At 26.4% G+C, this 13099-nt stretch overlaps 2 protein-coding genes and 1 long non-coding RNA gene across 3 annotated transcripts in view; 1 reads left to right on the top strand and 2 right to left on the bottom strand.

Annotated features, from left to right (window-relative positions):
* Positions 1–152: 152 nt before the first annotated feature.
* On the top strand, positions 153–3308 carry LOC133038949 (UPF0481 protein At3g47200-like). The gene is made up of 2 exons (XM_061117656.1): positions 153–313; positions 849–3308. Exons 1-2 carry the CDS (start codon positions 233–235, stop codon positions 2265–2267), a joined length of 1500 nt encoding a protein of 499 aa, XP_060973639.1. The 5' UTR covers positions 153–232; the 3' UTR covers positions 2268–3308.
* Positions 3309–6868: 3560 nt separating this feature from the next.
* LOC133039019 (uncharacterized) lies at positions 6869–8864 on the bottom strand. The gene is made up of 2 exons (XR_009688566.1): positions 8708–8864; positions 6869–7296 (listed from the first exon to the last, which is right to left on the bottom strand). It is a non-coding gene; the product is annotated as an uncharacterized LOC133039019 (long non-coding RNA).
* Positions 8865–11730: 2866 nt separating this feature from the next.
* The window catches only part of LOC115695574 (germacrene-A synthase-like), an 84100-nt gene continuing 82731 nt past the window's right edge, over positions 11731–13099 (bottom strand). Inside the window, exon 7 of the transcript XR_009688564.1 lies at positions 11731–11827. The gene's annotated coding sequence lies outside the window, so the exon portion shown is untranslated. The remainder of the gene's footprint in view (positions 11828–13099) is intronic.

The following is a 13099-nucleotide window of genomic DNA, read 5'->3' as shown; positions in this document are numbered from 1 at the left end:
TTAGTACAACTTGTATCTAAATACCATATTATAGTTACAAATAACTTTTTGTTATGACTAAAAGTCACATTTAGTTACAAAGTAATTAGTCTCCAGCAATTCGCGATGTACAAATATACAATCAAGTTAAGTTATATCGAACACCTTATATATAAACCATTTTATATTTTCAAGTTAAGTTATATAAATAGAGTGCTTTAGAGAGAGCAAGAAAATTGTAATACCGGACACCATGGAAAAGAGAGAAGCTTCATCAAGTTCTTTTACCAAGTCTTCTAAGTCTCATCCAAAATTGCCAAATGAAAAAAATAAGGTAATATTTACTATTTCAATTAATTAATGGTTTTGTTTTATCTGGTCTTCAAGTTAATTTTCTAGGTATATCCTTAATTTGTTAAAGGAAAACATAATCATTTAATTATACTCTAATGTTATTTATCATACAATAATTTGTAACTTGGTCCAATAATTTTTTATAATAGAGAATTCTTTCAATTGATTTTAAAAAAATTACATCGTATGTTTTAAATTGTTTTTTTTATTCATTATTATTATTATTTTGAAGCTGTTTTAAAGTACTTTACTTTTTATACTCTAATTTTACAGAGTATTATTCATTATATTATGGTGTTAATAATATTTTTTTTTATATGTGGATGCATGTATATTTATATTTCATAAAATGTATTAAAAACATTGAAGAAAGTGAAACTTGAGTTAAGTATTTAAAAAAATGATATATGGTGTAATATAAAATATCGATTTATGAAATAATAGTAAAAAAATATGTAATTTTAATAATGTATTTTAAAAAATAAAATAGAACGTATGTTAATGATATGTCACAGGACTACTCGAAAATTATTATACGAGAATTTGAGAACTGGTCCAATCATCACACAATCTTTAGAGTCCCGAAAATGTTTCGAGACATAGACGAAAAAGCTTACACTCCTCAGCTAGTTTCCATTGGCCCTTTTCATTATGGCGAAAAAAGCTTGGAGGGAATGCAATCTCACAAGGAAAATTATTATTTCAAAAAGTTCCTTGACCGAACCGAAAAGAGTGAAGATGATCTCTCAAACTTCATTAAGCAAAGGTTTGATGTTGAGATTCTTCCTAAATATGCTGGTTTTATAGAACTTGATCTCAATGAATTTGTGCATATTATTCTCATTGATGCTTGCTTCATATTTGAGCTCTTATGCTCTTGTTGGAAAAAAGATGAAATGGACAATGATTACATATTGAGAACTCCATTGTTTTTTGGAACAATAAAACTTGACTTAATGATGCTTGAGAATCAAATTCCATTCTTTTTTCTTGATGAGCTATATGAATTTTCTAGGCCATTAAATTATCCTCCCACTCCTTCATCTAACCCTAATCCTACTCCAAGTTGTGATCTAAAATTAGAGATATCATCAAGTGATGATCATGTAGTGCCATCATTTATGAATCTTTCCCTTTGTTTCTTTGGTCTTAATTTTAATACCTTCCTTGACAAAACCGCCGTAAAACACTTCACTGACTTGCATAGAAGGTCTTGGATTCCGATAAAAGAAGATTATTATTTTTCGAAAACAATTGATAATAACAAAGAAAATGTCACCACTACTCTCTTTTATGCGACAAAATTAGACCAAGCAGGTATTGATTTCGCTCCACCACCACCAAAACAAGACGCGGTTGTTAAGGTGTATTTGCATGAAAGATGGTATACTAAATTCTTGCCATTTCTTAGTTCTTGCAAGCTTCAACTTCCGGTGTTGAAAATACAAGATAATACACAAAATATTATGCGAAACATAATCGCGATGGAGCAATGTCTACCTGATTCGGGAAAAAAGACACCATTTTGCAATTATGTCTCGCTAATAAATAAGCTCATTAATACTGAGGAAGATGTAGCCCTTTTGATCGAGAAGAATGTCATCGAAAACCATCTTGGAAGTACTATATGTGCGACTGACATGATCAACAATCTTTGTCAAAATATGACCCTTGCAACATTTATGTACTCTAAAGAATACTATGACATAAACAAGTTCTATAATGTTTGGTACAATCGTGCTAAGGCAACTCTCATAAGGATTTACTTTAACGATGTTTGGACAACAAGTTCAACTTTTGTTGCAGTTATGATCGTCATCTTCACAACAATTTCAACCATTGATTCGATTTGGTCGTTACTTGAAAACAGGGCCGGCCCTGAAAATATATGGGCCCAAGACAAATTAAATTTTGGGGCCCTAAAAAATATATAAAAAAAAATTAAAAAAAAAAGAGTGTTACAGGATTTGAAGCCATGACCTTCAACATTATGCCATCCACCTCAACCAACTAAGCTATAAATATATGTTGCTTATAATATACTTAAATTTTACTTAAATAAAAGCATAATAACTTTTTTTTATTTTTTTATTTTGGGCCCCTAGAAAGTGTGGGCCCTAGGCACGGGCCTAGCCTGCCTATGCCTAGGGCCGGCCCTGCTTGAAAAGTAACCTAGCTAAATCACTTTTGCTCATTATAAAATTAGAGCATTAATTTTTATTCTTGTAAATTGTTGAAAAGAAAAAAACTATTAGCTATATGTGTTTGCTTTATTTTTCATTATAATCAGATTGTGCTACTTATATGTATCCGTCTTAATTTGTTTGTCAAAATTAGTACCCTTTTTTAGACGTTGAATGTACTTGAGTTTGGCAACTATTTTATTCTATTCTTGAGTTTGGAGTTTTCGTTTCTTATCACAATGCTCTTTGTTTTGAAAAAAAAAATAATAAAAATAGTGGTAAATATATAACGTCCCTGCTTCCAATTTTTATTGGGCCCTTACCTACAAAGTAACACGAGTGTTTTCAGCGTGCTTACTGTGAAATTCTTTCATGATGAGCTACCAAAAAATAAGATGTACATTGTTGATGTAGAAAGTACCAATCAATTCATTTAAACCCTCTGATTAACTATATATAGTCTCATTTAAGCCCTCTTCAACTACACGGTCTCAGAATCATGACACTTGACATTTTCCAAGCGGTGTGAAATTGTACAACTTACCGGATATTTTTCCTTACGAATTACTCGACTACTCACTGTCACAAATTTTGTATATTTATATCCTAATTAATTTTTAGATGCTTCTGTCATCTATTATTGTAAAGAGATTGACACTTATTTCTCTAATGGTATATACTTCAAATATACATTTAATTTATGCTATTATTACATTAAATTGATGATTATTGACAATAGTACATTTGTATTACAATGTATTACATTCATTATAACATTAATGAAATTGAAAAATAAATTTAAATAAAGTGGATCCAGTAATCACTACAAGAAATCCCATCATTAGCGGCGGGGGTATTAGCGGCGGAGGCCCTCCCCCGCCGCTATTGGTGGGCTGAGTTTATTTTTTTTAAAAAATATTAATAGCGGCGGGCTGTCCGCCGCTAATGCCCGCCGCTATTACTATTAGCGGCGGGGTCCGCCGCTAATACCCCGCCGCTAATAGGAGGGCGGGAAAAATCCCGCCCATATTGATTCAAACTATTAGCGGCGGGTATTAGCGGCGGACCCCGCCGCTAATAGTATTTTATTTTTAAAAATAAAAAATAAAAAAATTAATGAAATGTTATTAGCGGCGGGGTCCGCCGCTATTGCCCCGCCGCTAATAACACTATATATACCCCATCAGACCCCTCATCCCCATTTTCCCATTTTCTCTCAAAAAATTCCCAAACCGCCTCCTCCTTTCCCCTTCTCCATTTCTGAAATTTCCACCGCCTCCATCTCCGACGCACCACCACCCCGACGCACCACCACCCCGACGCACCACCACCCCGACGTACCACCACCCCGAGACGCACCACCGGTTATTTTAGGTAAGTATTGTATTTTTTTTTATTATTTTAGATTTGTTATTATATAGTTTTAGGTTTTAGATTGGTTTATATAATGTATAGAAAAATCTGTGTATATAGAAAAATGTAGGTTTTTATAATCTGTGTAGGTTTTTATATAGAAAAATCTGTGTATATAGAAAAATGTAGGTTTTTATAATCTGTGTAGGTTTTTATATAGAAAAATCTGTGTATATATATATATTTTTGTATATAAAATTGGTTATATTTACATATAAATATATGTTTATCTGTGTTTGTGTATATATAATTGGGTATATATATAAGTTTTGATTTTTTTTATGTATTATACTTTATAAAAACTGTACATATATTTTAGTGTAGTATATATATTATATATTTTGTAAAGTATATTATATATAATCTGGGTATATTATATATATATTTGTATATAACAGTTTATATATATATGTATATCGTAGTGTAGTATATATATTGTATTGTATTATTATATAAAGTATATAAAAACTATACATTATATATATTATATATTTTGTATATATTATTTTTGTAATATAATAGTGTATATATTTGTGTATATACACTATTATATTATTTTTATTATTGTATATTGTATATTTTGTATATTGTAATATAATAGTGTATATATTTGTGTATTGTATATTTTGTATATATTATTTTTTTTATTTATATATTTGTGTATATAAAATATATAGTATTGGGTTTTTTTTTTAAGAAAATATAGATTATATGTTAATGTATATATAATTTATATATTGTAACAATATTGTATATTGTATTGTTGTTATTTGTAGGTTTTTTAATTAATTTTAGTAATTAGTAATTTGTATTTCTTTGTATTTGTTTATTTTATGTTAGATTTTATTGATATTAAATTAATTTGTTGTTAAATTTGCTAAAATTTGAGAAGTAAATTTAGCAAATTTAGAATATTGAAAAAAATTTAAAAAATTAGAAAAAAAAAATATTAGTTTGTAGCTTAATAAATGCATAAAAAGATTTTTTTAAATAATAATAATTAGTTTTTTAGTAACTTAATAAATAATATAAATATTAAAAGTTAAAAAGATTAATTAGAAGATTTGATTTATTTTTTTAATTTTTATTAAAATTTAAATTAAATGGATTAACTTTTATTTGAATTTTAAAAAATAATTTTATTATGTATTTTTAAGGTGGTAAAAATTAATTATTTTATATTTATTTTAATTTAGAAAATAATTTTTTTTTTATATAAATGATAAATAATTCAAAAATTTAAAAATTAAAAATTAAAAATTTAGTAATTTAATGAATTTTTATAGTGTAATATGTAAAATGAATTTTTTTATAATATAATTAGTTTAACTTTTGATAACTAATTTTAAGTTTCAAAAAATAATAATTCATTTAAAATTTAATTATTTGATATTTATTTAAATTTTGAAAATAAATTTATTTTTTTATAAATAATAAAAATAACACAAAAAATTAAAAATTAATAATAAATAACAATAATAATTCATATTTATAAATATATTAAAAATATTTCATAACTTTTGTACTCATAAAATTTCATAAGACTTTACAAAAAATTAAAAATTAATAATGAAGTACAATAATAATTTATATTTATAATTATATTTAAAAATTTGTCACAGCAGCAATTTGAAAATTTTTTGCAGCAGCAACCCCAATCTTTTCCTCAGCAGCAACAACAGTCTGCTCCGCCAATGGGAAATCAGTTCTTATACCGAACACCGTCAGAGTCTCCTCCGCTCGGCTCAAACTTTGCTGATTTTGGATTATTTGGGAGTTCATCGCAGGAGAACCAATTTTTTTCAACTCCCATTTTCAACCAAGCTGAGCTCGGTAATTTGACGCTGGGTTTATCATCAGACCAAGCGTATGTGCCTTCTCCGCCACAGGCTTCGGGGACTCGTACCGAAAATAATCCAGATCAAGACTTCATAATTAGAGACTTGAATGAAGATGTTAATGAATAATTTATTTATGTTTTGTAATAATTTAGTTTAATTTTGAGACAATATTTTATTAGTATTAATATGTTAAAGTTAATTACTTTGGAGACAATTTTAAATTATTAATAAATTTTATTAAATTGTTTTAATTATATTAATTAGATTTATTTATTAAATATTTAATTAAATTGTTTTAATTATATTAATTAGATTTATTTATTAAATATTTAATTATTTATTTATATATAATATAAATAAATTTTTAAAAATAATAAATATTTTTTTTTAATTATTGGGTGTTGTAGCGGCGGAGCAATAGCGGCGGGACCCCGCCGCTATTGCCCTGTGTCAGTCTCGAAACACGAAACTGACACAAAGCAATAGCGGCGGGGTCCCGCCGCTATTGCTCCGCCGCTATTAATAGTATTAGCGGCGGAACCAGTTTTTGGCCGCTAATACTATTAATAGCGGCCAAGCAATAGCGGCGGACCAATAGCGGCCGAGGTCCGCCGCTATTGCCCTTTAGCAGCCAAAAACTGGAGCAATAGCGGCCGAGGGGCCCGCCGCTATTGGTTCATTCTAATATCAACATGTCACTACAACAAATATCATTATTACCGGCGGAAGCATCCGCCGGTAATAAGTAATAGTACCACCGGTAATAATTAATACCGGCGGAATCCGCCGGTAATTATCCGCCTGCATTAATTGGTCGATAAAAATGGTTATTACCGACGAAAGGGGGAATCCGCCGGTAATAATATTAATACCGGCGGATTAATAGCGGTGGGGTCCGCCGGTATTAATATTTTTAAATATTTAAAAAAATATATTATAATGATAAATACCGGCGGACCCATCCGCCGGTAATAATAATTTTAAATATTAAAAAAAATAATATTCTGATTATTTAATATAATTAAATTAATTATAATAATTATTTTATAAATAAATATATTAATTAGAAATAAAATATCAAAATTAAGAAATTAAACATTAAACATTAATTAAGAAATTAAGTATTAAAATTAATTTGTCCATTACAATAAAAATTATATTATCTTAAATAAAATTAGGAAATTGTCTTTAAATAAACTTTAAAACATAACACATAATTAAAAAAAACCTAACTATCATTGTTCAAATCAGTAAATTCTAAAAATTCGTCTGCATTTGAGCTAAGTCTTGAACCATCAATATTCTCACGGGATTGAGCCGGCGGGGCAGGGTAATAAGGTTGTCCAGTCTGCGGCGTAGGCAAGATCTCCACATATTGTCGAGGGTGGGGGCGAACCAAAATTGGTTGTTGCTGTTGTTGCTGACTCTGAGCACTCAAAAAGGCTCCATACATAGGCTGTTGTGGAGATCCTCCCATTTGACCATACACAGGTTGTTGCTGTGGTCCAAGACTTGTCGATTGTCATCTAAAATTTTATGAAGACATAAGATTTAATAGTATAAAGAAAAATTTAATGATAAAATTTTATGCAATTTTATGCTATTTTATGATATTTTATGATATTTTATGCTATTTTATTAAAAAAAATATTATTATTATTTTAATACTTTCACAATTATTTATATATTATTAAAATAAACATTCTTTATTAAATAAATTTTTTATTTTTAATTTTTAAAGAAATATTATTTAATATTATTTAAAAAATATTTTCCTATATTGAATCTTTTTCTTAAAAAAATTATAATTAAAATTGTGAAAGAAATTTTAATATATTACATCTAAATATTATTTTTTTTGAGTTTATATTTTTTTCAAGTATATATTACAATAAAATTTTTATTTATTAATTTTTTTTATATTAAAAAAATTATTATTTTATTAATATTTTCTTTTATATATTTTAATGTTAAAATTATATTATTTATTTAATTTTTTAAAGAAATATTATTTAAAAATATTTTCCTATATTAAATCATTTTTTTAAAAAAAAACTTATAATTAAAATCATAAAAAAGTTTAATTCTTTACATTAAAATATTTTTTTTTGTTTTTATATTTATTTTTCAAGTATATATTATATTAAAATTGCTTTTTATTAATTTTTTTTAAATTAAAGAAATTATTATTTTATTAATATTTATTCTTTACATATTTTAATGTTAAAATTTCATAAACTTTTTGTTGTTAAATTTTAAGTATTAAAAAAATAAAATTTAGATTTTAAAATCTTATTTAATATTTACATGAAAAAGTTTATTTTTTTATGTTATAAAATATTTAACTTATGAGTATTTTTTTTTCAAAAATATAGATTTATCTTAATTTTTTTATTACATTTTTTAAAAATAGTCAATTGTATATAAATTTTATACATATTTAAAAGTTGTTTATTATTGTAAAATATTAATGACACAAAATTTTTACAAAAAATTTAATACAAAACTCTATAAATTACATTTATTTTTTACATAATATATATAACACAATATTAACTATACAGTATATACAGTGTATATACACTGCATAAAACAGTATATACCGTGTATATACTGTATATATACTGTGTATATTATATATACAGTGTATACACTGTACTATATACACAGTATATACCGTATATAATGTATACACTGTGTATAAATTGACAATATCTACAAATTTTTCATTCACAACACACAACATATATACAAAATATATAATTTACAGTACACAGTATACACAAAACAGCAATTAAAAATACACTAAACTAAAATTTTTCAAATATAACACATTTTCCATTCACAATACACAGTATACATACATATATAATATTTTTTACAGAAAAAAAAATTATTTTTATGAGATATATATACACAAATATGGTAAGAACTAACCTCCAAATATTTAGTACACCAACCGATCCCGGCGTTTTACTCAGAAATTTCTTCCCCACAGATTATTTATCCCAAACTTTAAAGATGGAGAAAAAAATTAGATATTAAGAAAAAAAATAATATATGTAAAACAGAGAAAAAAGAAAAACGAAATCATTACCGATACACTGGCGGTGGTAGACGGGCGGCGCACTGGCGGTGTCGGGGAAATGATGCCGGAGAACGGGGCGGATTGTGTTTGAAAACGGAGAGGGGAGGTGGAATGGAGAAGGTGGGGGGGAGTGAAAATGGAAAAAATGGTATTCTGAAATGGGGAGGGGTTTATATAGATTTTTAATACCGGCGGGACACGCCGGTATTAATTGGGTTCCGCCGGTATTAATAAAAACGGTCAGAATCCCAGATTAATACCGGCAGGTCCCGCCGGTATTAATCCGCCGGTAAAACTAATTTCAAAAAATTGGGCGGCAAAAATCCCGCCCACTTTTTTCGAGGCGGGATTCCGCCGGTATTAATACAAACCCGCCGGTAATAATAAATTTAAAATAATTTTTCTTTTATTTATTTAATATAATATTAATTATATAGTTATTACCGGCGGATGGCTATTTCCGCCGGTAATACCCCTATTAATACCGGCGGGTGAGTTCCGCCGGCAATAAACCCGCCGGTAATAACTATATTTGTTGTAGTGTGTCTTACAAATTTCGATTTATTAAATAATATAAAAAATTGCTAACCGATCAAAAAATTTTATATTGGTATAATCGTATCGGTACACCTTAATGTGTCAAATAACGCTTTAATATTAAATTGCCAATTATTGATGGAAAACATATGTAAAACATTTGTGTTAGAATATATCTACATTGAGTGTTGCTTTATCAATACAATTTAAAATATTATTAATTGTGGGTGCATGGGGTTAACATAGCATTTACCTTAAAAAACACAACAAATCATTATTAGGTGAGATATCATATTAATTATCTAACTAATGAATTAATAATTGCCTTTTTGATCGAGCATAACATATGGGATTAATCATTGACCATTTAACCATGCAGTACAAAAAAAATATTACCTTTATTTATAATTTTTTTAATCACAACATAAATTTTTTGAGAATTAAATATGACTTTTAATCACAACAAAATGTTACTTGTAACTAAAATATAGTATTTAGATGTAAATTGTTACTGATTTAATTTTAGTCACAACAAGTATTATATATTGTGACTAAAAATACATTTATTCACAATAAATTATACTTTTTGTGACTAATACATTTAGCCACGGACTTTTTAATCGCAATATAAAAGTGTTGATTTATAATTAGTCACAACTTTTTTACTTTTAGCTAGTCACATATTTTATTGTGATCACAACCGGTCCTGAGTTGAAATGGTTCTTAGGTAAAAAAAAATTGGATCCTTATTTAAAGATAAATAGTATTTTTAAAAATTATTATTAAAAAAATATGTATATTTTTTAAAATATATTTTTTTATTTAGGTCCCTAAAATAAGTGAGTCCTAGGCGCGGGTCTAACCCGTCTATACTTAAGACCGGCTCTAATTATGATTAAAAATAAATTTTTTTATAGTGATGTTTACATCTACCTAAATATATTTTGTGGTGTTGTGAATAAATTTAGATCTTTATGACTTTATCTAAATACTACATTTTTAATAAAAATAATTTATTTATTTATTTTACTGACTTTAAATCACAAAAAAATATATATTTTGAATAAAATATTGTCACTACTAAATATGATACAACTTGTGGTTTTTCTTTAAATGATAAATGATTTAATTAATATAATATAAAATTCTCCACATAAAGATAGTGATATAGTTGTTAATAATAATTATTTTACCCATATTATTAATGTAGAGTAATAATGCAATAACTCAAACTCGAAATTATGGATGAGGACAAAAGTCAATGATAATTATTTATACTAATTATAATGGTCATTTTATTTTTTATTTATAATGGTATTTTATAATTAAATACCATACCACCATTAATATAATATTGGTGATGTAATATGATGACATATAGCACTCAGCACAAATTAAGTTTTTTGTTCTTAAAAAAATCAACACAAATTAAGCTGGAACTAGGAAAACTTGTCCCATATTTTTCTCTCACAAATGAAAAATGTGCACACTAGAAAATGGGGTAATTTGGAGAAAAATAAATAAATAAAACTTAATAGAGTTTATTTATATATTATGGGTATATATATTAGGTTATTGTTATGTATAATATGTATATTTAATTATATTTTTAGTTTTTATTTTTATTATGTGTATTTTTAAAATTTTATAAATTAAAAAAAAAAATAATTATTAATTTTTTATGTTTTTAGAAAATAATATTTAAAGTTTTAAAAATTTGAGGAAAATGATATAAAGTTTAAAAATATTAAAATTAAACATACTCCTAATATAAAAAAAATAATAATGTTACAAATAATATATTAATATTTATATATATTTATAAATCTTATTCACACCGTTAAATTTAACGAAATATTTTTATATTCTTAAAATATTATGTTAAACTAACAAAAACTATTAGCTAACCACATTTTACATATAAAGATATATTGATCAATGCTTCATTAACAGAGAATCTCAAGGACAAAGTCCATTACAACGCTCAAAGATAAGCAAACGTAAATTGTTCTCGATAAAGAAGAGGAAACGGTAACAAGGCCAATCGACTAACACACCAAGGCACACACGCCCAAAGTCATATGGTAAGTAAAGAAATAAACCAATAATACAAACCCTTAACACGCCGAAAGCTTTTATCTTTCCGAAGTTGGAGGAACCACGAACTCAGACCACCAATCCACCACACTAAAACCCCATGCCTCACCAGACAAGTTTGAAAACTTCTACCCACACTACAAAAAACTTCTACAACAAGTATTGTGATTAAAAATATATTTAGTCACAATAAATTGTAATTTTTGTAACTAATATTTTTAGCCACGAACCTTTTAGTCACAACATAAGAATAATAATTTATAATTAGTCACAATTTTTTTCAATTTTAATCACAAGTTTTGTTGTGACTAAAAGTAAAATTTTTAGTAGTGCCACTAACGGCGAAACGGAGGATGAAAGGCACAAACCGATGGCTCCAACCGGAGATCCATATGTGCACTCGGACAACCTCAACCACCTGGTCGTTTGAGGCACAATTGTCAGCGACGAAGAAGCCCAAGGCTTCGCGACTTGATTATTTTCTACAAATTGTGTGTACGTACTTCCAATTTAGTAAAATTCAATTATTTAAAAGTACAAATAATACGCAACCTATATTATTGCATGCATAAAATATGTAAATTGATACATGTACCTAATCTTATTAATATAAATAAGTTTAATTAGTCGATGATCATATGACTTAAATATCACATAATGATTTAACTTAAAGGAGTTGTTAAAAGTTTTACTTGGTAATTATTTCAGACGTAGTCTTACAAATTTTCTTAATTTTTTTTAAATAAAAATTACGCTTTGAAAACAATATACAAATGTATTATTTAATAGAGACGACTTGAACTCTGATTTATATATTGTAAATTATTTTAAAATTTTTAAAAAATTTGTTAGTTTTCTTAAATTAATAAGTACTATATTCATTATAAAAAAAAATTATAACTAGTTAGATATTAAAAACACAATCAGGGTATATTGGAGCATCCCAGATTATATTTTATATAGTTATATAATTCTCTTTTTAATTTTCAAAAATCTAGCCTAATTAAAACCTCCCGAGTAAATCCAATGAGAGAAATCTCAAAAGAGAAAAAGAGCATCAAGACAATACCATTAATCAATGAGAGTCAGTTTATAAACGATAAAAATTTTCACTAATGCATGAACTACACTTACTACAAAAAATATTACTTTTAGTCACAATAAAATTTGTGACAAAAAATAAAAAAAAAATTATAACTAATTATAAATCATCATTCTTATATTGTAACTAAAAGGTTCGTGACTAACCGTATTAGTCACAAAAATCATAATTTATTATGACTAAATATGTTTTTGGTTACAATACTTCTTGTGAACTAAAAGTAAATTAGTAACAACTTGTATCTAAATATTATATTTTAGTCACAACTAATTTTCTATTGTGACTAAAAATCACATTTAATCACAAAAAAATTATGTCGTGACTAAAAAATTATCACTAAAAATAAAAGCATGTTTGGTATTATTTTCTAGTGTTTGTTTTCAAAAAAAAATGTTTTTAGAAATAAGAACAAAAAATAGTTTTTGAAATTTGCAAAACACAAGTCGCGTTTGGTTAGTTGTTATTTTTTCAATTCTTTTCCAATCCATATAAGTCTACCTAACCG

The sequence above is a fragment of the Cannabis sativa genome, chromosome 6 (assembly GCF_029168945.1).
Source record: "Cannabis sativa cultivar Pink pepper isolate KNU-18-1 chromosome 6, ASM2916894v1, whole genome shotgun sequence".
In the NCBI taxonomy this organism is placed as follows: domain Eukaryota; kingdom Viridiplantae; phylum Streptophyta; class Magnoliopsida; order Rosales; family Cannabaceae; genus Cannabis; species Cannabis sativa.
The sequence above is the reverse complement of the archived record's forward strand: the minus strand, read 5'-3'. Positions and strand labels throughout refer to the sequence as shown.